The 25,605-nt window shown below is 38.2% G+C and overlaps 1 protein-coding gene and 1 pseudogene across 3 annotated transcripts; both read right to left on the bottom strand.

Moving 5' to 3' along the window:
- Window positions 1-450: 450 nt before the first annotated feature.
- C7H5orf24 (chromosome 7 C5orf24 homolog) lies at window positions 451-25,238 on the bottom strand. Of its 3 annotated transcripts, none has more exons than XM_070374366.1 (3): window positions 24,894-25,238; window positions 19,180-19,609; window positions 451-571 (listed from the first exon to the last, which is right to left on the bottom strand). In XM_070374366.1, exons 2-3 carry the CDS (start codon window positions 19,604-19,606, stop codon window positions 468-470), a joined length of 531 nt encoding a protein of 176 aa, XP_070230467.1. In that variant the 5' UTR covers window positions 19,607-19,609; window positions 24,894-25,238; the 3' UTR covers window positions 451-467. The 3 variants fall into 3 exon arrangements, with proteins under 3 accessions (XP_070230467.1, XP_005890465.1, XP_005890464.1); XM_005890403.3 differs by lacking the exon at window positions 451-571 and adding an exon at window positions 15,070-17,459 and having other exon boundaries at window positions 24,894-25,229; XM_005890402.3 differs by lacking the exon at window positions 451-571 and having other exon boundaries at window positions 15,070-19,609; window positions 24,894-25,223.
- Window positions 5,575-5,693, bottom strand: LOC138988727 (5S ribosomal RNA; annotated as a pseudogene).
- Window positions 25,239-25,605: the final 367 nt, after the last annotated feature.

Here is a 25,605-nt window from a genome sequence, read left to right as displayed (position 1 = left end):
GTATTATACTAAGTTAAATATTTCAGACAAAGAAAAACAAATATAATATGCTGTCACTTATTTGTGGAATCTAAAAAATAAACTAGTGAATATAACAAAACGGAAAGAGAGCCACAAATAGCAAAAACTGGTGGTTATCAATGGGGAGGGGAGGAAAGAAGGGCACAACAGGGGTAGGACCTTAAGAGGTACAAACTAGTATAAAATAAACAAGCTATGGGACCTACTGTACAAAACAGGGAAGATAGCCAATATTTTATAACAACTATAAATGAAGTATAACCTTTAAAAATTGTGAATTACTATGTTGTACACTTGAACCTTATGTAGTACTGTACATCAATTACTATATTTCAATCTTTTAAAAAGCAAACAAACAAAAAAACAGTACATGCAATTCTTAAGAAGGAAGGTAAAATCATTCAAGTTTTGGAAGTATCCTTACAGCCAAGTCTTCCAAGCAAGAATCACTGTGCAGGGAATTCCCTGGTGGTCCAGTGGTTAGGACTCCACGCTCTCACGGCTGAGGTTTCAGGTTTGATCCGTGGTAGGAAAAATAAGATCCCTGAAGCTGTGTGGCAAAACAAACAAACAACAAAAAACAACTGGATATCAGTGGAAGTTCTCTTTCTTTCTCTGATCCATTCACCACTCCAGATAACCTTCAGAAAACATGAAAGTCAAAGGACTATCTTAGGATATTGCCTGATGTTCTGCTGATTCAAATAATAAAATGCCCAAGTCAATGGGCATGTTTTACAAATTAAAATATCCAGCATCTTCTCTCATTTTATTAAGATACTTTCACGTTAAAAGGCCTTTCAGAATGTCTAACAAAAGTTAAAATTCTCATACTAAAATGTGTCAGGTGGTGGGTTAAATATTACAGTTTGGTCACATATCCCATATTATTCTAGCAATATCCCTGACATAGACATGATATACATTTTTTTAATGAAAATAAAAGAGTAAGTAAGTAGCCTAAGTTCCCACAGTAAATGACGGAGCTTGAATTTGAACCCCAAATTAAACTGTCAGTATGACAATTACACAAATCCATTATTCTAATTCTCACTACAAACCCATTTCTGGGGCTTAGAAAGAATAAGCAAGCCCCAGAAATGGGTTTGTAGTGAGAATTAAATGAGAATAATGCATTTGTGTAACCGGCATGCCGACAGTTTAATTTGGGGTTCAAATTCAAGGTCATAAACTAATGACTGGCTGTTCAGGGGCTCAAATCCAGGTCTATCTCTAAATCCAACGTGTTTTACTACAAACATAGAAAGGACGAGAAAAGTAACATATTACAAATATCAAACTGCTGCTGCTGCTGCGTCGCTTCAGTCCTGTCCAACTCTGTGCGACCCCATAGACGGCAGCCTACCAGGCTCCCCCGTTCCTGGGATTCTCCAGGCAAGAACACTGGAGTGGGTTGCCATTTCCTTCTCCAATGCATGAAAGGGAAAAGTGAAAGTGAGGTCGCTCAGTCGTGTCCGACTCTGAGCGACCCCATGGACTGCAGCCCACCAGCTCCTCCACCCATGGGATTCTCCAGGCAAGAGTACTGGAGTGGGGTGCCACTGCCTTCTCCAAAATATCAAACTAGGAAGATGAAATAAATAAGTTACTGAAATAGGCAGTGAGGGCCTTGGAACAAAACTTTACCAGTAGTCAGTATATCTATTCCAAATCAAGGTTCAAACTTTTCACAAAGGCTAGATGAACAATATCTAGCTTCATATAAGCAAATTGCAACAAAAAATATGACTTTGTCAAATGTCATGAGAACAAATCTGTATCCAAATACTTCTAAGAAGCTGATGTGGGGTGCTGTGGCAGAGGTGAAGATCAGATCACATCAGATCAGTCGCTCAGTTGTGTCCGACTCTTTGCGACCCCATTAATTGCAGCATGCCAGGCCTCCCTGTCCATCACCAACGCCCAGAGTTCACTCAGACTCACGTCTATCGAGTCAGTGATGCCATCCAGCCATCTCATCCTCTGTCGTCCCCTTCCCCTCCTGCCCCCAATCCTTCCCAGCATCACAGTCTTTTCCAATGAGTCAATTCTTCGCATGAGGTGGCCAAAGTACTGGAGTTTCAGCTTTAGCATCACTCCTTCCAAAGAAAGCCCAGGGCTAATCTCCTTCAGAATGGACTGGTTGGATCTCCTTGCAGTCCAAGGGACTCTCAAGAGTCTTCTCCAACACCACAGTTCAAAAGCATCCATTCTTCAGCGCTCAGCCTTCTTCACAGTCCAACTCTCACATCCATACGTGACCACTGGAAAAACCATAGCCTTGACTAGACGGACCTTTGTTGGCAAAGTAATGTCTCTGCTTTTGAATATGCTATCTAGGTTGGTCATAACTTTCCTTCCAAGGAGTAAGCGTCTTTTAATTTCATGGCTGCAGTCACCATCTGTAGTGATTTTGGAGCCCAGAACAATAAAGTCTGACACTGTTTCCACTGTTTCCCCATCTATTTCCCATGAAGTGGTGGGACCGGATGCCATGATCTTCGTTTTCTGAATGTTGAGCTTTAAGCCAACTTTTTCACTCTCCACTTTCACTTTCATCAAGCTTTTGAGTTCCTCTTCACTTTCTGCCATAAGGGTGGTGTCATCTGCATATCTGAGGTTATTGATATTTCTCCCGGCAATCTTGATTCCAGCTTGTGTTTCTTCCAGTCCAGCGTTTCTCATGATGTACTCTGCATATAAGTTAAATAAACAGGGTGACAATATACAGCCTTGACGAACTCCTTTTCCTATTTGGAATCAGTCTGTTGTTCCATGTCCAGTTCTAACTGTTGCTTCCTGACCTGCATACAAATTTCTCAAGAGGCAGATCAGGTGGTCTGGTATTCCCATCTCTTTCAGAATTTTCCACAGTTTATTGTGATCCACACAGTCAAAGGCTTTGGCATAGTCAATAAAGCAGAAATAGATGTTTTTCTGGAACTCTCTTGCTTTTTCCATGATCCAGTGGATGTTGGCAATTTGATCTCTGTTTCCTCTGCCTTTTCTAAAACCAGCTTCAATATCAGGAAGTTCACGGTTCACATATTGCTGAAGCCTGGCTTGGGAAAATTTTGAGCATTACTTTACTAGCGTGTGAGATGAGTGCAATTGTGTGGTAGTTTGAGCATTCTTTGGCATTGCCTTTCTTTGGGATTGGAATGAAAGCTGACCTTTTCCAGTCCTGTGGCCACTGCTGAGTTTTCCAAATTTGCTGGCATATTGAGTGCAGCACTTTCACAGCATCATCTTTCAGGATTTGGAATAGCTCAACTGGAATTCCATCACCTCCACTAGCTTTGTTCGTAGTGATGCTTTCTAAGGCCCACTTGACTTCACATTCCAGGATGTCTGGCTCAGGGTGAGTAATCACACCATCGTGATTATCTGGGTCATGAAGATCTTTTTTGTACAGTTCTTCTGTGTATTCTTGCCATCTCTTCTTAATATCTTCTGCTTCTGTTAGGTCCATACCATTTCTGTCCTTTATCAAGCTCACCTTTGCATGAAATGTTCCTTTGGTATCTCTGATTTTCTTGAAGAGATCCCTAGTCTTTCCCATTCTGTTGCTTTCCTCTATTTCTTTGCACTGATCGCTGAGGAAGGCTTTCTTATCTCTTCTTGCTATTCTTTGGAACTCTGCATTCAGATGTTTATATCTTTGCTTTTCTCCTTTGCTTTTCGCTTCTCTTCTTTTCACAGCTATTTGTAAGGCCTCCCCACACAGCCATTTTGCTTTTTTGCATTTCTTTTCTGTGGGAATGGTCTTGATCCCTGTCTCCTGTACAATGTCACGAACCTCATTCCATAGTTCATCAGGCACTCTATCTATCAGATCTAGGCCCTTAAATCTATTTCTCACTTCCACTGTATAATCATAAGGGATTTGATTTAGGTCATATCTGAATGGTCTAGTGGTTTTCCCTACTTTCTTCCATTTAAGTCTGAATTTGGCAATAAGGAGTTCATGGTCTGAGCCACAGTCAGCTCCTGGTCTTGTTTTTGCTGACTGTATAGAGCTTCTCCATCTTTGGCTGCAAAGAATATAATCAATCTGATTTCAGTGTTGACCATCTGGTGATGTCCATGTATAGAGTCTTCTCTTGTGTTGTTGGAAGAGGGTGTTTGTTATGACCAGTGCATTTTCTTGGCAAAACTCAGTCTTTTCCTGCTTCATTCTGTATTCCAAGGCCAAATTTGCCTGTTACTCCAGGTGTTTCTTGACTTCCTACTTTTGCATTCCAGTCCCCTATAATGAAAAGGACATCTTTTTGGGGTGTTAGTTCTAAAAGGTCTTGTAGGTCTTCATAGAACCATTCAACTTCAGCTTCTGTAGAGGTGAAGGGGAGAGAGAAAAACATTTAGAGGATGCTTTAGGAGAACTTCCCTGGTGGCTCAGACAGTAAAGCATCTGTCTACAGTGCGGGAGACCTGGGTTTGATCCCTGGGTCAGGAAGATCCCCTGGAGAAGGAAATGGCAATCCACTTCAGTACTACTGCCTGGAAAATCCCATGGACAGAGGAGCCTGGTAGGACACAACTGAGTGACTTTACTTTCACTTTAGGAGAACAGGAAACTGGCAATTGTATGGTAAGACATCTGTGTTCGGAGGATCATAATTTGAAAACAAGAGTAATATGCTTAGCCATATTTTCATTCACACTTCTGAAGTCTCCTCAAAGGGATACCTAAAATTTGCTGGGAACAGACCTCAAGCCAGATGTTGCACTTTAAGCTAGTGTCCTGTTTTGTTTTCCTTGCTCATTCCACCTAGCTTTCTTTAAATATCCTTTGTTTATAAAAAAAAAAAAATTAACTAATAGTATCATTGTAAGGATTCTTTCAGTTTAAATATTTTGTAAAATAGCAATTCTGGAAAATGAAGAAAATTTTTTTAAAACCCATATATCCTAAAACTCAAGGTACAACACACCCTTCCCTAAATTGCCTTGCTAAGTCAAAAGATCTTTTTTTGTGAGTCTGGGGCATCTTGTCACATCAAAATGCAAGAAAATAGATGAAGAATACTAGGGTTATGCCAAAATGATCGAGGAGTCAAACTAGCTCCTACCAGTCAAAGATGGAACAATTTGAGCATAAAAATGAGTAAGTTCAATAAAAGGAGATGTATGGTACACGTTAGAATCCATGAATTCATACTGATAAAAAAAAAAGGCTTTTTAAACTTTTAATGGATCCAAATTACATCAATGATTCTGTTTCTATTTGGAAGTAGAGGAATCATGACTGACTAGTTTCCCTATCACTTCATGAGCTAGGTTTTCTTACTATGATATCAACCAGGTTAGGTCCTGCTGTCTCTACAGTGAGGCTCATTTAGGTCAAAGCAGCCAACCAATACTGAGAATGCAGGGCTCAGAAGTCTCCAGTATCCTCAGCAAGTGACCACGAAGAGTGCATGCTCACCCTCTGTTGCTAAAATGGAATAAAGGAACTTTTAGGAACTTTGAATAGATTCCTTTAAAGAGTTCACATCTGCAAATAAGTATAGTTTCTTTCTTTGCCTTTTTTTTTTTTTTTTTTTTTAAATTAGTCTACAGCATCTGTTATTCCCATGCGGTCTCCCATCCAAGTACTAACCAGGCCTGACCCTACTTAGCTTCCGAGATCAGATGAGATCAGGCACGTTCAGGGTGGTATGACCATAGACTGCTTTTGTTTTTAATTGAAATGTAGTTGATTTACATTATCTTAGTTTCAGGCGTACAACATAATGATTCAATATTTCACAGATTTTACTCCATTTAAAGTTATTCCAGGACTTGCCTGGAGGTCCAGTGGTTAGGACTCTGGGCTTCCACTGCAGGAGGCACATGTTTCATTCCTGGTGAGGGAACGAAGATCCCACATGCTGCATGGCACAGCCAAAAAATTTAAATTACAATAAGTTAAATTAAAAACAAAGTTATTACAAACAAAAGCAGAACACTCTTTGATATAAACCACAACAATATCTTGCTCCACCTCCTAATGAAAATAAAACCAAAAATAAACAAATGAGACCTAATTAAACTGAAAAGGTTTTGCACAGCAAAGGAAATCATAAACAAAATAGAAAGACAACCCACAGAATGGGAGAAAATATCTGCAAACAAAGTGACCAAAAAGGGTTTAATCTCCAAAATATACAAACATCTCATGCAGTTCAATATCAAAAAACAAACAACCCAATTAAAAACTGGGTGGAAGATCTAAAGAGACATTTCTCCAAAGAAGACAGATAGCCAAGAAGCACATGAAAAGATGCTCAACATTACTAATTATATTAGAGAAATGCAAATCAAAACTATGAGGTACTGCGTCACACAGGTTAGAATAGCCCTCATCAAAAAAATCTACAAATAATAAATGCTGGAGAGGGTGTGGAGAAAAGGGAACCCTCCTACATTATTGATGGGAATGTACATTGGTATAGCCACCATGGGGAACAGTATGGAAATTCCTTTAAAAACTAAAAATAGAGCTAATGTATAACCCTGCAATCCCACTCCTGGGCATATATCCAGAGTAAAACATGGTCTGAAAGGATACGTGCATCCCAATGTACACTGAAGCACTGTTTACAACACCCAAGACATGGAAGCAACCTACATGTCCATGGACAGAGGAATGGATGAAGATGTGGTACTTATATACAATGGAATATTACGCAGCCATTAAAAAGGACAAAATAATGCCATTTGCAGCAACATGGATGGACCTAGAGATTGTCATACTGAGTAAAGTCAGTCAGAGAAAGATGGAAAAATATCATATGACATCCCTTATATGCAGAATCTAAAAAAAACTGTACAAATTAATTTCTTTACAGAATAGAAACAGATTCATAGACTTAGATAATGAACTTATGGTTGCCAGTAGGGGAAGGATCAGGGGAAGGGATAGTTAGGGAGTTTTAGATTGACATGTACACACAGCTATATTTTAAATGGGTAACCAACAAGGTCTTCTGTATAGCACAGGGAACTCTGCTCAATGTCATGTGGCAGCCTGGATGGGAGAGGAGTTTGGGGGAGAATGGATACATGTATATGTACAGCTGAGTCTCTTTGCTGTCCACCTGAAACTATAACAGTATTGTTAATTGCCTAGACTCCAATATAAGATAAAAAGTTAAAAAAAATCCAGTGCAAAACTTCAAAGATAGCATCAAAATCATTCTTTCTCTGTAAGTGTACTTAAAATGGGTGAACTGTATACTTAAAATGGGTGAAATGTTTTGATATGTAAATTATACTTCGATAAAGAGACAGCAATTAAATAATTTTTAAAGTAATTATTGGGAAATTAGGACAAACATTTTTTTTTGGCTGTGCTATGCAGCTTGCTGGATCTTAGTTCCCCAGCCAGAAACTGAACCTGGGCCCTAGGCAGTGGAAGCAGAGTCCCACCCACTGAACCAACAGAAAATTCCCAAATTAGTACAATTTTAACACTGTCTGGATATTTGGTGATATCTAGGAATTATTAAAGTGTAATAATGCTATCATGTGTATGTGTTTTATATCAGTTTTAGATAAATGTATTGAAATATTTTAGGAAGACATGATTTGGAGAACTTGCTTCAATATAATTCAGAGGGAAAGAGAGTGGTAGGGATACAGATTTTTTTAAAAAATAGGTCTTGAATTTTTAATTACTAAAGCTTGTTGACAGCCACATGGACAGTGATTATACTCTTATTTTTACTAAGTTTTGTCTAAGTTTGTAATTAAAAAAAATTTTTTTATTAGGTATTTATGGCTGCATCAGGTCTTAGTTGTGGCACACAGGATACTTCATTGCAGCGAGGGCTTCTCTCTAACCGTGGTGCGTAGGCTTGCCAGGTGTGGTTCTCGGGCTCAGTAGTTGCGGCGGGTACGCTTAGCTGCCCTATGGCATATGGGATCTTACTTCTCCAACCAAGAATCAAGCCCGCACTCTCTTCATTGGAAGCTGGATTCTTAACCACTGAACCACCAGGGAAGTCCCAACAAATTTTAAAAAATAAATAAACAGAATTTTTACAAACTCTTCTTGTGTATGTACTGTTTTTGTTATAGGTCCACAGCTACTCCAAAAAAAAAAAATCATCAGTTTCAGTTATCAGCCATTCTGCACCTGGCATACTGAAGATGCATAACACTTTGTAGTTATTATTCGTTTCTTTATGTGACACAGGGAGCACAACAGCCATGTAAGTAGCCCTGAACATGATTTAAAAGCCAGAGTCATCACAACTTATGAATGACCTCTTATCTGATACTTCTTTTTATTAAGTTACTTTCTATTGAAGTATAGTTGATTAGCAATGTTGTGCTGATTGCTGGTGTACAACAGTGATTTAGTTATACATACATACTTTTTCATATTTTTTTCCACTATGGCTTATTACAGGATTATCTGATACTTCTGAGCTTATAGAGAATAAGCACAATAACCAGTTTTTCTGTCGAAATTCCTCTAAAAACAAGCCTAAAGAGCTTAGGACTAAGCAGATGGGGAGTTTCACTGGCTCTGTGCTAAAATCAAGTAGCTAATTTGAGAGATAAAGCATGTTAAAATATCAATTCAGAACAAAAAAATCACATTACATGGTTTATGTTCTACATATTAAAGCATGTTTTCTAGTATGGGTTCCTAGAGGAAAGGGACTTGTGGTCTGTTCAGCATGTGAGCTGCTCTTAATACATTATACGGGAGATGCTCAAGTTACTAAGGTTGTTGAATTTATTAGGCCAGTTGAAAGCTGCGGAAAGGACTAATTAAAATGGCTTATTTTAACCTAAAATATAATAAATTCTTTATGTTCAAAAGTGGTCCTCACACCTGTTAAAATGGCTATTATCAAAAGGACAAGAAATAACAAGCATTGGAGAGGATGTGGAGAAAAGGGAACCCTTGGGTACTGTCAGCGGGAATGTAAACTGGCGCAGCCACTATGGAAAATAGTGCAGAGGTTCCTCAAAAAAATTAAAAATAGAAACTACCATGTGATCTCACAAATCCACGCTGGGTATTTATCCAAGAAAATGAAAACACTAGCACTCCCATGTTCTTTGCAGCATTATTTACAATGGCCAAGATATGGAAACAAGCTAAGAGTTCATCAATAGAACAGATAAAACACAATATACTGAAATAGCTATCTATATGTTTATCTATATACAGAAATATTATTCAATCATAAAAAAAGAATATCTTTCCATCTGCAACAACATGGATGGATCCTTGGGGTATTATGCTAAGTGAAATACATCAGACAGACAAAGACAAATACTGTATGATCTCAGCTTTAAATGGAATCTATAAAACCAAAACCAAGCTTACAGAGAATAGATTGGTATGCCACAGATTGGTGGGGGGTAGGGTGTCCGCTAAATAGATAAGTGGAGTCAAAAGGTACAAACTTCAGGTTATAAAATAAGTAATCCATGGAGATGCAATGTGCAACATGGCGACTATAGCTATTACTGTACTGGCGGCTCAGTGGTAAAGAATCTGCCTGCCAACGCAGGAGACACAGGTTCAATCCCTGGGTCAGGAAGATCCCCTGCAGAAGGAAATGGCAACCCACTCCAGTATCCTTGTCTGGAAAATCCCAGACAGAGGAGCCAGGTGGGCAGAGTGGGACACAACACAGTGACTAGACAACAATTGCATATTTGAAAGCTGCTAGATCTTAAAAGTTCTCATCACAAGAAAAAAAAGAATTCTGCAGCTATGTACGGTGATAAATGTTAGCTAGACTTAGTATAATGACCATTTCATAATATATACAAATATCAAATCATTATGTTGTATACCTGGAACTAATATATCAACTATCCTTTAATTAAAAAAAAGAGCAGTTCCTTTGGGCCCCACACCTTCCACCAACAATAAAAACAGTATTTCCTATCATCTACAGAGAGATAGATCTTGAGCTATATAACAGCTCGATATGGGCAGAGGCCATCTTAATTTGTCGTATGTACTTGACTTGGATATAGTCTAACTACTGTCCTGGTGGCTCAGTGGTAAAGAATCCACCTGCCAATGAAACAGATGCGGGTCCAATCCCTGGGTCAGGAAGATCCCCCAGAGAAGGAAATGGCAACCCACTCCAGTATTCTTGCCTGGGAAATCCCATGGACAGAGAAGCCTGGCAGGCTACAGTCCATGAGGTCACAAAAGACTCGGATACAACTTGGTGACTATACAACAATACTCTACCTAACCACGTCTCCTATGTGTGCATGTGTATGCACACACTCTCACACTCCATAGCCTACTTAATCCTATGTCACCACTTATTATCTTCAACTCCTCTCTTTCCCTCATTACTGATACCAAGTTTTATTAACTGCCTGTTCTAGGTCATCACCTGCCCACTTCTCTTTCCCATTGCCTGATCTTAATCAGAGTATCTCACCCAAATGAGATTTTACCACTGTGCCTGCCTGATTCCTCATCCTCCAAGCCAATCTAAACTACGAGTGTCATTTCTTTATTTAAAACTTTCTAACGGCTCACCATTGTCTTAAAAAGAAACTCTGATTGTCGGGCTCTTCTATGATCTGGTCCATTTCATCTCCTCTCAGCCCTTGTTCACCACTCCCACTCACCATACACAATAAATCGTTTAAATATAATGCTTTCCAGGCTTACGTATGTGTGCATATGTTGTTTTTCCTGTCTCTAATACTCTCCTCCTCTCACACCAATCTGTACTCATCTTTCAGCTCTCAGCTTAAACATCATTTTGAGTATTCTCATAGCCCCCTTCATTTGTCTCAGAAGTACTATTCATATTTTATAATTTTCTACTTGTCCAAATCTTTCATTAGACACAAAGCAAGTCTAGTGTACTCAGAAGAGTGTTTGACTCAATGACGGCATGCTGATCTTCAGTAAATTAACAGTTTTTAATGACAGCTAATAATGATTTAAACTAGCTTCACAACCCTCAATTTGGTTTCCTGTTATCTGTAGGATTTTCGCTTCTTAATTCTACTCCAACCTCAACCCACAACCTTTACTCACCTATAGGGATGTTGCACTAAAATCCATTCTCTTCTTGCATAACTAGACCTGGCTTCTCAAGTACAGACTACATTTCCCCAATGCCTCTTAAGGCTATATGTATTCCTGTGATCAACCTACAGTCAAAAGAACATAAGAAGTTATACAATTTATGGCTTAGATTTCCAAAGGCCATTCCTTCAAGGGCTAAAATGAAAACAACTGAGTTATCTCAGAAGCCATGTTTTGAAAATGGCAAAATGTGAATCCAGATCTTTGAAAGACTGGATGGAGGACAGCACAGGACACTTAAGTGGTGAGAAATATGCTTTATCAGAGCCATTGCATTTTGGAGTCTCCTTGTTACTACTTTCACTACCCTAAGGCCTAATACACAGAATACAGAGAGGCAGATGAAATGGGAGACTTCAGATTTTCAGCAAAATGACATAGACCTAATAAAGATTAAAAATTCCAATATAAAAAATTTACAATGAACCCAGGGTCATATACAGAAAATAGAAAATTTTGAAACTAGTTAAAAATATCTTCTTTAATGAGAAAGAACTGACATTTATTTGAGACAAATTAATACAATCAACAAGCAAAAACAAAACAAAAGACAAGGAAAAAGAACTTTTTTTTTTTTTTTGAAAAGGAACTTCTGTGTCTATGGTGTCCGTAGGTAATGTGCAGCTAGGGTAGCAACTAGGGTGACTGACATTGTACTTGTAACTTATTCCAAAAAAAGTTAGGCCAAGGATAATGGGGCAAATGACAGACAACAGACCACAATCCAGCTTCAGAGGTCACAAACCAACACCAAGAGGTCAAAGACAAAATGGGCAAATTCTTATAAAAACACACCACACTCCTATGAAAATAAATGCCTGAAAGAATGAAGATCTTAAAAAGATTTTTGAAGATTTAAAAACTTTATAAAGATTTTAAAAGAGTCATGAGAAAAACGACAGAGAAAACTTAAAAATCAACAACAAAAAGGCCCTGTCACTCTCCTTGTAAAGAAGCTGCTTTAAGAGTCCGTAGGTTCTCAGAAAAGAATTTTAGCTACTGGCAAGGCAATAAGATGAATGTATTAGAATTCCAGGCACATTTATCTATTTCAGGGCCAGCACAAAAACACCTACTACTAAAACCAGAACACCAGCTTTAAACTTACCCAGTGGTGAGCAGAATTTTAAGAGCTCCAGTTCTACACAGGTTCAGATGCTGACTCTTATCACTTACTGGGTGTCGTGACTCTGGGTCAATTACTTAACCTCTCTGAGATTCAAGCTTTCTTACCAGTAAAGGGATATTCCAACTCATGAGCACCTTCGGTAGAACTGCAATGGTTTAATGAAATAAATCATGTAAAGTATTTTTTATGGCAAGCATGTACTGCTGCTGCTGCTAAGTTACGTCAGTCATGTCCGACTCTGTGCAACCCCATAGACGGCAGCCCACCAGGCTCCCCCATCCCTGGGATTCTCCAGGCAAGAACATTGGAGTGGGTTGCCATTTCCCTCTCCAAAGAATGAAAGTGAAAAGTGAAAGTGAAGTCGCTCAGTCATGTCCGACTCAGCGACCCCATGGACTGAAGCCTACCAGGCTCCTCCATCCATGGGATTTTCCAGGCAAAAGTACTGGAGTGGGTTGCCATTGCCTTCTCCAAAGCATGTACAAAAAAGCCATTATTACCGTACCCACTATTCTTTCACTGTAGTAGGCTTTTGTATTTTGTTTTTTAGCAAAAATTTTTACTTGGCACTGACTTCAAAACAGCTTCAAGTTTAAGTGTGTAACCTCTTCCCATGCTATCATCAAATAAGCCACACTACAGTGTACCTACATTTGCTAACAGCTTACCAAAGAATTTAAGTCACTTCACTTCTGCCACTCTGATAATCTTAGAGAAATCAGGTATTAAAAGTACCTTTTACTTCACAACATATCTGTGATGCATATCTTAAAACACAAATGATATTCTGATGATGAAATCCTTATCAACCCAGAACAATGAAATCTGGGTGCTTGAAAAAGGGAAATGCACGGTGCCAACAGCTCCCCTTTCAGTCTCACATGCCTAGCGACAACTGTAACACTGCAAATATTTGTACCAGTATCTCAGATTCTGTTATAAAACTATCAAATGTCAATCACTTTATATTTTTTAAGGGTTGTTCATGATTCTCACTCTGGCAACTGTTGGAATAAAAACCACAAGGATATTACTAATATTCATGGCAAAAACTCTAGGTCTAGGTAGTGAATGCAGACTGTCTTCTCTTCAACCTACAAATTTTCAATTAGATGACTTTTTCAACTGAATAGGATACTGATTTGCTGACAACTTGCCAGGGAATGAGAATTTTGGCAAATACAAACACAATGGACAAATGAATTTTTTATTATAAAACTATACAAAGAGCTATATAAAAAGTGGTGGAACTATAATTGTTGGTGAACAGTAAATAAGTGACCCTTTGGACCACAGTAAATGATCCACACTATGATGGTGTAGGAACATTTTCCTAGATGAGGAACAGTATACTATACTAAGTCACTTCAGTCGTGTCCGACTCTGCGTGACCCCTAGACGGCAGCCCACCAGGCTCCCCTGTCCCTGGGATTCTCCAGGCAAGAACACTGGAGTGGGTTGCCATTTTTTTCTCCAACGCATGAAAGTGAAAAGTGAAAGGCAAGTTGCTCAGTCGTGTCCGACTCTGAGCGACCCCATGGACTGCAGCCTACCAGGCTCCTCCATCCATGGGATTTTCCAGGCAAGAGTACTGGAGTGGGGTGCCATCGCCTTCACATTACAAGTAAAAGGACTTCAACAACTTGAGCAAAGTATACATAAAATCACTTCTAAATGTAATTTGAAGAATTTTTTTTAAAAAGCCATCACTGGACTTCCCTGGGGCCAGGGGTTGATTCTGTGCTTTTACTGTAGGGGGTGCAGGTTTGACTGGTCAGCCAAGTTCCACAGGCCACTCAGTGTGGCCAGAAAAAAAAAAAAAGCCATCACTTGCTTGGGTTTTGAAATTCGGCTTCAAATTGTATCTGTTGTTTCCTACTCCAATTTATCGTTCTTAGATAAGGAGGTGAGAAAACTTTTTCATTAACAGAGGGAAATAATCAGTAAATAATCTGGACTTTGCAGGACTTATGTCACAGCAATTCAACTCTGCTACTGTAGTCAAAAGCAGCCAGAGACAACTTGTAAACAAATGGGCATGGCTAGTCCAAAAACAGGCAGTGGGTCTTGGTTTGCCAACCTCTGTTCGAGATGATCTGTATGATTTGGAGAAAGCGGAAAAGGTAATTATATATTCCAATAATTAGGATTGAAGTATTTTTCTTTTTATATCTCCAATATTTGACAGTTATAAAATATGCACATGCTGCTATCCCTAAGGTTAACACTAAAAAATTAGCCATGTTTAATATCTAAACTTTTTTAAATTAAAAGGATCAATCACATTTAAATTTAAGCCTTTAGGGACTTCTTGGCAGCCCAGTAGTTAAGACTCTGAGTGGGGGCATAGGTTCGATCCCTGGTCGGGGAACTAAGATCCGACACACTACATGGTGCAGACAAGAGAGAAAAAAATTAAGCCTTTATTAGAACCATTAGTCTGAAGTATCTTGATAATTAGAAGAAAAGGAGATTCATTTATAGGTTAGAAGTTTAAATTACAATTATATAAATAATCACTATTTTGAAAAAAAAAAAAAAATACAGAAAGGCAGATTTTAGGAATCACAACCCAACGAAAATACAAAATTACCAATCATAAAAGAGGTTTTAGCATTTACTTATTTTTTTATTTTTACTTTTTCAGCTGCGCTGCACAGCATGTGAGATCTTAGTTCCTTAACCAGGGATCGAACCCACACCCACTTAAACTAACCCACTCCTGCTCACAGTGGAAGCACAGAGTCTTAACCTCTGGACTGCCTGGGAAGTTCCCAGTTTTACCATTTATAATTACCCTATTTGGAAAATACTCTGCTAAGAAATAGAGTAGTAAACACAGTTGGTTTTGAAGTAATGACTTTATTAATAAATATACATCCATATGATGATGTAGATACAAATCATGAACACTACTCCATTCCCATACACATAATTGCACACGAGTAGCTCAAGTTCATGGACATAAAAACATACACAGTATCTATTCAGACTTTTTACAGCAGAGGACAGCGTGCTTATATCAGTTAATTGGTAATTATTTTCTCCATAATTATCTGTGGAAAAATGAAACTGTGAAACTAAAAGAATCAAAGTGGTCTGATTACTATAAATCACATACTTGATTTACTGTAGCATTAAATTTTCCAAAATTAAATACATTATATGTGAGAGAACAGATTTATCTACTTGGGGGGAGTAAGGGGAAAAAGCAAAGGAAAGATTTAGATACATCCTAGAGTTTAACAGCATATAGTTAAGATATAATAAAGAGAAAACCATAATAGCATCAAAACATATTATGTCAAAGGGAAAAAATGTTTCAAACAACTGTTGTGAATTCTTATGTTTTACTATATAGGGATCATAAAATTCTACTGCATATATAGACCATGACTGACAGAGTAGCAGTTATTGTCAACATCCCCTGAATTGTTCTTTTAAAGCTTCTTAGAATATAAAAGTTGGTTGTTTTTTTTTTTTCATTTAGCTCATATATTGGCTTTTCCTACATTGTATGAGTCACCTTTAACCTAATAAATGGACCCAGATGATTCCTTTTGCTCCTTAATTTAAAAAAAAGTTACTTATTTCATGAAAAAAATACATGTAAATTCACACAAACATCAGTTTGGAATTAATATTACCTTTACTACCTTAACAGATGCTTCTTTTAAAAGTAAATAAAAAATATAAAGAAGTTTTTAGTATAACTGAAACACTGATTTTTAAAACATCTCCAAATATTTAAAATTAACCAGATACCTATTTTTTTCCAATACAATGTGCTAATTTTTTTTAATATCCAGTGCAAAACTCCAAAGATAGTATCAAAATCATCCCACACTAAAGATTAGTTATGCAAAGTTATATCTGTCAAAAACTGAAAATTTCATCTGTATTAGCTCCTAATATGTTGATATAAGAATAAATAAGGCATGTTAAAATATTTTTTAAAGAAAAAAGTAAAGCAAACTTACTTGAATAGCAGATCATTTTCTGACCAACAGTTTAAATATAGAATAGTGAAACCTATTTTGTGAAGAACAGAATTACACAATATAAAATTAGCAATTTACCTTTCAAGGAACAAGTATACAGTGGGGGGGAAAAGCCAGTTTTCCCCAAATGATTATATTAAAGTATAAGGAATTGTTTAACATGCTATTTCAGTGTTTATCATGACAAGAGACAGTGTCAAAAGATTCACAACATAGTCTTTGTAGAGAAGTAAAAATATTTTCTATGTTAAGACTTTATTCATGTTATCACTTAGATGTCTTTCTCTTCAACATGGCACCAATAAACTGTTCACAAGGAGAAAAGGAAATAGAATAAGAAGATGCTCCTCAGCATACAGATCTAATACTCCAGGTAACTTCTCATAAAACAGAAAATTCAGCTTTCTAAATGGGGTTATCCAATCACTTTTTTTCCTGGAACATAGCTCCTGATATTAATAAAACACTGTTATGGACATAACTTCCTTTAGTTGATCTCTCCATTTCATTAACTTGTATATAAGATTCATCATACAATAATACATCTGCTTTATCTTCTGACACACAGCACAGCACCACTGAGTAGATGTGCTGGAGGATGGAGAAACGGGAGGGGAACAAGTATAGGAAAATGCAGCGAGAAAGGGCATGTTTAACAAAATCAGAAAAGAAAACAAAACTGAAAGGGAAACATCAAATGGGCACACTATGAAACACAATCACAACCAAACCCTTGACTATGATATATATAATTCTGTGGGAGAACATGAAATTAAACAACTGCTTTCAGGAATTCAAACGAGGACTTCTAAGCAGCCAACTGCTAAACATCATCTTCAGAAACAACTGAATGACAAATACATGATAAAAGTGGATGGATAAAAAAAAAAAAGTGGATGGATGAACACATGAATGGAGATGTAAGCATCTGTGTGTGTCAGAAATTATACTGTTCTAAGTAGATTTATATTAAAAGTTTTGTATTTTAAGCTTCTGCAAGAAGAAACTGTTATAGCAATTTAGCTGCCAGAATGTTACAACTAATTATGCAGTCATCCAACATTGCTCTCTATGGTTTGTGCAAAGCTAAAATTGTTGAGGTCACTGTCTTAGAAGCCAGTGCGCACACAGTCCCCACATAAAATGCAACCTCTTACTGTAAAGAACAGCATAAAGTCCAGCTCTTTGTGTCAGGCATCACTGGAACACCTGAAGGCTTGCTGCTTTTTTCCTGATAAAAAAGTTATGAAACATGACATCCATTTGCAACCAGAGTTTGCATTAACTGAGAGCAAACCCAAGCAACATAATATGCACCCTTTGAAAATTTTAATTTTCAAAGATTAAAAATCTGGGGGTCCTGCAAACCTACATTATAATTTCAAAGGCATTTAAGCTCACAAATACATACACAGTAACTTTAAAATTCAGTGGAATTTTTTTTTTCAAATCCAAAGTTTATAATAATCTATTTTATTTAGATCAAACTCAGAATAAATAAAAATGTATATTAACGAAGACTGCTTTCAAAAAGAGGGACTAGAGATATCCCTCTGTCCCTTCTATACATGTTTGCCCAATGTTTTTTTTCTTTCCTATCTTGCTTCTAAAGCAAAATCTGTTGGAAAAAATTTATTTTGGATGAAGTGGTCTCATTAGAGCTACGATGAGATTTTTAATTAAACTAATCAACATATTTCTTACATGTTTCATGCATAGACGGATTCCTATTTCTTAATATTTGGGTTCTGACAGTCAGAAAACTGCATCTTGTTTGTACCTTGTTTTACAGTCTACCATTCAATCTTTGTCCTTTGGTAGATATAGACCTGAAACCACAGTAAGTGCTAATGCAATGGGACAATTTATCAGAAACAATTAAAAAATATTTTTTAATAAATGAACATTATTAAACAGTGTTTTAAGCATAATGCTTTATAACTAAGTATATAAAAGGCAAAATGTATTAACTATAGCAACATGCAGACCTTAAGAATATTTCTTTTTCTATTATATTAAATATGCTATTCTCAGAATGCATTATATTTCACCAAAAATGTAATGTGCAGTTTTTATTAAAAAGTTTAATTTTTTTGTAAATATGAATTGTTTGTAGTGTTTGGTATACATGCTCTTAGGCAATTAAAAAATACACAACCTAAACATGGCTGAAAGGCAAATGCTAAAGAACTTTTAAAGGAATAATGGTTAAATCAATTAATGCCATGTAGATCAATAAATAAGAAACTGTTTAAACCTAGAACATTAAAAATAAGATTTTTAACATATGAAGTCTATGTAAATGCCAAAGCATATATCTGTGTCCTGTCTCATGAACATAAATGTTACCAAAAAATACCCTCCAGCCACTACCTCAAGTAATCCTGAATCATTAGTTTGCTTTGTTCCATCAGTTAAAAATACCTTAGATATTATCTTTATTATATTGTAAGCTAACTTCACAAACTAATAGGTATAATGGTTTCAATTATGTAGCACATAAAGCATTTAGAATGACAAAAAAATAGTAATAAAATGAGATACAACCATTAACTCTAAAGGAAAAGCAAAAACGATTTAGATAGGTGTTACACTTGAACCTATGTACAAATACAAAGTCACTGCTTATGCCTTGAGTGCATCCGTCAGCATATGACAGTTTCTGAGCAAAAGCAGGAAAAAAAAAAAAAATCAAATGGGAAAACAAATTTGGAAAGCCCAGGCCATATCATGTATGTCGAAATAAAACCAAGAAGCTTTGGGATTATCCACAATCTTCCTTCTAAACCTGGCCCTCCTTTCCTGCCTCATTCACTCATTGGGTGGCTTGATTTCGCTGCTGGTTTCCTCCACCCCATGAACAGCTCTACCATGTATCATAGGGTAAGGAAAAGCAGCAGTCCCACAGCCATAGCCAAGATCAGCAAGACGGGATAGAGCTTTAATGCTACCTGGAGGTCTCCCTGGGCTGACTTTGTATCCTGCAGCTTTAGTTGTACCCAAAGGCCTGCCTGGACTTGTTTTAAATCCAGCCGCTTTGGTGGTTCCCAGGGGTCTGCCTGTGCTGGTCCGGTATCCTGCTGATTTGGTGGTTCCTGAAGGCCGGCCACGCTTACCAGATCGGTTGAGATTTTTCTTTTTCTTTAGTTCATCTTTTATCTCTATGCTTCTGCCACCTGCAGTCTGCAAGTGTGTTTCATTTAATGGGTCTTGCCTCTGACAAACCATTGGTTTGTGGCTGACTGTGTGGCTGTATTTGTTTTGCTGGGAGGAATATATGTCAAACTGATCAGCAGCTCTCATGGCATCTTCATTGAGGCAGGAAGGTTTGCCAGGCCCACAAAAAGCTGGATTACTGCTGGCAACAGGATGCATCATTTTCTACCAAAAATAAAGGACAAATATGCGTAAATACACATATAAAAATACATATCTGAATGACAGCATTTAGTGGGAAAACAGTCAGTCTCCCAACAACTATGCAGGCTCTCTAAAATTAGCTGACAGGCAGAACTCCAGACCACTTATAAAACAAACACACACACATCAGCAGATTCAAAGATACTTCTTTTTTCTCAATTTAATCACCGGTAGGCATAAATGCCATGCAAGATAACTAACACCAGTACTGATTTAGTAGTCATAATGTTTTCTGCATAGGAATTAGAAAAGTGTGTATGCAAAATCTGTTATATGTAGGTTTTTCTTTTCTAGATTAAGTCTGAAAAAAGATAATAAAGATAAGAACTGTTATTAATATGATACTTTTTTTCCTTTAGTTTCTTTAACATTCTTAGAATGTCTTCCTTTGGCCTTTCATTATATTTCCCACATGTATACTTTAGATCCAGCCAGTTTTCAAAGGTGGATGCTTCTTCAGCATTATCATAATTTATTATTTATACAAAATCCTGAGTATATGTTACACTGTATAAAGACAGAATGTGCCAAAGAACACAATCTGTTGGCCGTAGGCACTGACTCCCTTCAAACTGTTCTATCCAAACAGGAGGCAGCACCAACAACTGAAACAACTGAAGCTTATACTAAAAAATATGTGTAACAATCATAATAAAATACTTTTTAAAGTGTGGTTATCAAGACGAAATGCTGAATATTCAACACTGCTTTGTCCCTGGCCATAAATATGACATGAATCTTTTCCCCTTATAAGAGCTCTGTAACTAACAGCCCAACGACTCTATTTTGTCTGTGAAACATCCCTGTGAATTGTTTTTTATTTAAAGGCTGTAATATGACCACCACAATGACAAGTCAGCTTTAAATAGCCACATCATTTAGAAACACAGAAAAAGAGAATCTATACAGACTACAATATTATATTTCAATGAGGTTAAAAAAAAAAAAAGACATGGGTTTTAATTCATATTTAGGAAGAGTCACAAATGTCTATAAAGGTTCAGCCACAAGTTGTTAGATATTTGCCTGTACCTTTCATAAATGTAATAAAATTGCACCAAAACCCCAGTAATGAAAATAGTTACTCCAAGAGGCTAAAAACATATAATTAATGTGAGCCAAAACCACTGCAAATTTATTTCAATCATAAACCTAAAAGGAAATGGGAATCAAGTCAAAGAACTGAATTCAGTTACATTACTAAATATTTGCTAAAAATCAACAGATATAGAGCCATTTTCCAGCTAGCTTAAAAATCTTAACTACGAAGGAAAAACATTTACAATGAGAAGCTACTTGTTTATGGCAGAGCCTTATAGATCTGAGAACATAAAACAAGACTGGAACTAAACACAAATATTAAAAGGAGTAATTCCTCACTCATTCCCCAAGCATATAATGACAATGAGGTTATTAATTATCATTTCATTTGCTCAAATTCTAATTTCAGATAAGAAATAAGACTTCATCAAGATATGTTCCAAATGTAATACTATTAATTGAAAATTACCAGTTTTTGAGATCTTCTATGTGCCAGGTAATAAGTTTGGCACTACATCTCAACTCTATCATCACTACAACTCAGCTTTATGAGGAACATACTATTAGCTCTATTTTAACTTCAAGCAACTTGCCAGGGTCACACATTAGGAAACAGTAAAGCCAAATACAAATTCAGATAATGTGACTTTCGAATCAACAGGGTTTCTTCATAGGCACAGTTATTATTTGAGTCAGATAATTCTTCAGCTAGGGTGAAGGTGGGGGTATGTCCTGGGCATTTTAAGATGCTTAGCAGCATCCCTGCCCTCTACCCACTGCACTCCCTGGATGTCAGTTTCTATACCCTCCTCTTTTCCCTTTCAATTTGTAACAACCAAAATATTCTCCAGACATTGCCAAATATTCTCCGGGGAGGGGGTGCAGGGGACAAAATCTACCACCCATCATGAGAATCACTCAGCTATACTAAAATGAAAACACAAAAGTCAATTCAAAATACTTCTGCTGAGGACTTTTCTAGTGGTCCAGTGATAAAGAATCTGCCTGCCAATGCAGGAGACAAGGGTTTGATCACTGGCCCAGGAAGATTCCAATGCCATGGGCATCACAGGTACTGAGCCCACACCCTAGAGCCTGTGCTCAATAAGAAGTCTGGGCACTGCAGCTAGAGAGTAGCCCCCTCTCTGGCCATAACTAGAAAAAGCAACAAAGATCCAACGCAGCCAAAAATAAATAAATACTCCTGTCAAAATTTTTATTCAACTCTTAAGCTACTACCTCTTCAAATATCCACAAAACCTTTCTATTGATAACATCTACAACATCTAAATCAAATAGATTTGTTTTCCAAACTGAAGAAAAGCCATCGTTGGAATTTGTGAAGAGACCAACCACATTCCTCTTCCCTACAAATTATAAACTAATTGAGAAATATACACAGGACTTAGATAGGAATCAAACTACTACTTTATTGCCAATAAAACTGGACTAGAGACCACATGCAAATACAAAGAGAAACACACTAGAGCTCTGAGCAGACTGTAAGAGAAAAAGTGATCCCTTTCTCTTTTTTCCTGGTCATGCCTTGTGGCTTGGGCCACACAGCGAAAGCACGGAGTCTTAACCACTGGACCGCCAGGGAATTCCCAAAGCGACTTCTTTTTCAATTTTATTATTCAGAAATCACCCTGCTGAAAAGCTCTAGTGTAAACAGCCAGAAAAGTACCAGTCCTCTTCCACAGAAAGTACTGCCAGTAAGAGGAGAAAACAGTTTTTTTCCTACAATCTGTTACAATGTTTTATAGTTCATGCCTTTTAAGTTCCTATCACTAACCAAAACCTTCCCTCTGGACCTACTTCCCTTAGCTTCATTTCCTCTTAACATATTAGAACATTCATCACTATTATCACTATCAGGATGTATAGTCTCAGCGTACATTATGTTTTAGGTTTTCAGAAGCAAGATTCTGCCATATATCCTTTATTCAGACACCAACACTGTTCAACCAACATTGAAGAAAAACACAACATTTAAACAGTAGACAGACAAAAAAAAAATTCACCCATCTTCAACTCTGTTAATCTTCTCAGGAATGTATGCATTTGGTTTGTATTATGCTTTTTTAATATTTAATTTATTTATCTGGCTGCTCCTGGTCGTAATTGTGGCATGTAAAGTCTTAGTTGCTGCGGCATGTGGGATCTAGTCCCCCAACCAGAGATGAAGTTAGGTCCTCTGCTTTGGGAGCACTGAGTTCCAGCCACTGGACCACCAGGGAAGTCCCGGTGTGTATTACGTTAATTTACTGCTGATACAGCTCATTTTTAATAGAGGGCCAACTCCATGCAAAACAGTATTCTAAGAACCAGGTCACAAAACAGACAGAAGTAAAGTTGTTTATCCCAGGAAAGACAACAAGATACTTACTTAAAAGAAGATTTCTAAAGACTAGTTTAGAAGGGCTCTATATTTTCCTTCCCCGCTAACACCAAAAAATCAGTACAATTCTCTCCTTACTCAATAATTAACAAGCTGGAAAATAAATTTACTATGACTGTTACCCATGTAAACAGTTACCTAAAAAAAAGAAATAGAGTTAAAACCAATCCTTCTCTACTTTCAGGAGTCAACTTTTTAAGATGGGAGTCAGCATCATTAGATCCTTCTGTGCACAATCGTCATACACATGAACATACACAGTGGTAGGTGCATGTTGAATCGATATGTTTGTACATAGTATGTACACATTCAAGCTTTAATTGTACACTTAACAATGCCTCCCTGGTCCCAGCTCAGGGCTCACCAGATAACTGTTCTTTCTTGACTCTTCGGATACTACAGTAGAGAGTTCACTGAAAGCAATGCAGGCCTCATTTCTTAAGAGAGTTAGAATAACTACTACATTTCTAGAAAGTTTGAACTGAATGAAATCCAAGACGACAGAACCAGACTGTGAAGACTAGCAAATAATTTTTTAAAATAGTTCACTGACTATAAGGGAATCAACTAAGAGCTTCTATATATTTTAACAATGACTAAATAAGAATTCTCTTTTTTCAAATATTTGTTTGGCTGTTCCAGGTCTTAGTTGTGGCATTCGCGAACTAATTCCCTGCCCAGGGATCGAACCGGACACGTGGAGTTGAGAGCATGGAATCTTAGCCACGGGACCACCTAAATCTGAATTCCTAAAGCATATGCTAAAACTTGCCATCCCTGAAGTTGTTTTACTGTGCATTTAACCCCCGAAGTCTTTTCGTGAGCTATTCTTTACAAACAATTCATTTTCCTTCTCCTGAATGTAGCAGTCATTATTGCCAACATAAAGAACTACAACTATTTTTAGTAACTTCAGAGCGTATTCATTTTTAAACATGGAGAAACTCGTCCTTTCAAGAAATCCAAGTTCCGCTCTCTTCTCAAGAGCAAACACATAATTCTGAGAGGTTTATTTCATGCCATTTGGCTTGTAACAACCATACAGAATCATACGCGATTTCATAATTCTAAATAAAAGTACATTTGTGAGCGACTTCACTCAGAAAATCTCTTCAGCAAAGGCTAAAACAAATGCCAGTAGCCATGCACTCTGCCCCACCACGGAAAGTTTTGATACTAGAACAGAACATAAATAACGGCCTTCTTTGTCTTCTTTCTCCTCCTTAATTGTGCCCCACTGCGCAGTTTCCCCGGTGCCGGAATCCTTATTTGACAAGAGACGTGTAGAAATATATTACCTGTTGTGCCCGAAAGCGTATTTACTAGTGTATCAGCAATAACAACTTTGCAGGAGATATACGCCCACACTAGAGAAAGGGCTGTGTAGCCTCCGATAATCAAAATTGATAGCCCGCCGTCGTGCACCCGGAGTTCTGCAAGCTGCACAAGTCACAGGCTACTCCATCTAGATGTCCATCTCGAAGTCGGCAAGCATTAATTTAAAGTGGCGGGGAGAGAAGTGATTCTGACCTCCCGAAGAAAAGAAAGGGTGACCCCTCCCCCCGCCGCAAGAGGAATTTCCCCCCAATAATGGCTTCAAGCCCAGGGAAGAGCAGGCTACAAACCGGGGCCCCTCCTCTCGCTCCGGGCTAGGCCAGAGCCCCTTCTCAGGCGCGGGTTGGAGACCTCTTCTCACCAGCTGGCTAGGCCTTCATTCTGGCCCTCTCCTTGCCTTCTCCATGAGCACCCGCCGCCCAGACTCTGTCCCCGGCCCTTCTGACAAACCCCCGCTCGTCTACTTACCTCAGCCGCTACTAGCCCGGCCCCTCAGCGTGCCCAGGGGCTGCCCATCGGCTGGAAACCTCACGCTGGCGCCGCTCCTTTCCCAGCCCGACGCCTCTATACTGCGCTGAGAGCCCGAGACGGACAGAAAAGCAGGGAGGGCGTTGGCGGCGAAGTGGACGCTGGTTTCCAGCTCCCACCGCAGCCACCGCTCACAGATCTGCCCCGGACGCAGGAGGAAGAGGCCGCCACAGCCCCGTAGAGCGAGGTGCGGCGTGCGCGAGCTCGCGAGTACCGCGCACGCACACGCACGACGCGAGACCCAATCTCCCGCCGAGGACCAGCACGCAAACCTGGGGGAAGAGTAGCCCAGGGAGCCTGGCTGCGCTTGCGCGGCAAGAAGACGGCAGGAGGCGGGGCTTAGGCTGGAGCTACTTAGGCTCTGGTGCAGATCGCGCTCTCAAAAGGCTAAAAACTTCGTGGATTTCATGGCACTTCAGTGATACTGGATCTATTACTGACCCCATTTTTCAAATTAGAGGACTAATAAATGGTGGAGCTAGGATTTGCACCCAGCATCCTTTGGCAAAAAGATTGCCTTATTGTTCTAGGCGCTGCCCAAAGTACATTGACAGGACAAGCCTAAAAGTTACTTATGGATGGGCGGGGTGAGGTCTCCACTTGGAAATATTAATAAAATGGGGAATATTCAAATAATGAGGTGTTTGAGCTC

Source organism: Bos mutus, chromosome 7, assembly GCF_027580195.1.
Source record: "Bos mutus isolate GX-2022 chromosome 7, NWIPB_WYAK_1.1, whole genome shotgun sequence".
NCBI classification, from domain to species: domain Eukaryota; kingdom Metazoa; phylum Chordata; class Mammalia; order Artiodactyla; family Bovidae; genus Bos; species Bos mutus.
This window is presented reverse-complemented; position numbering and strand designations above follow the sequence as displayed.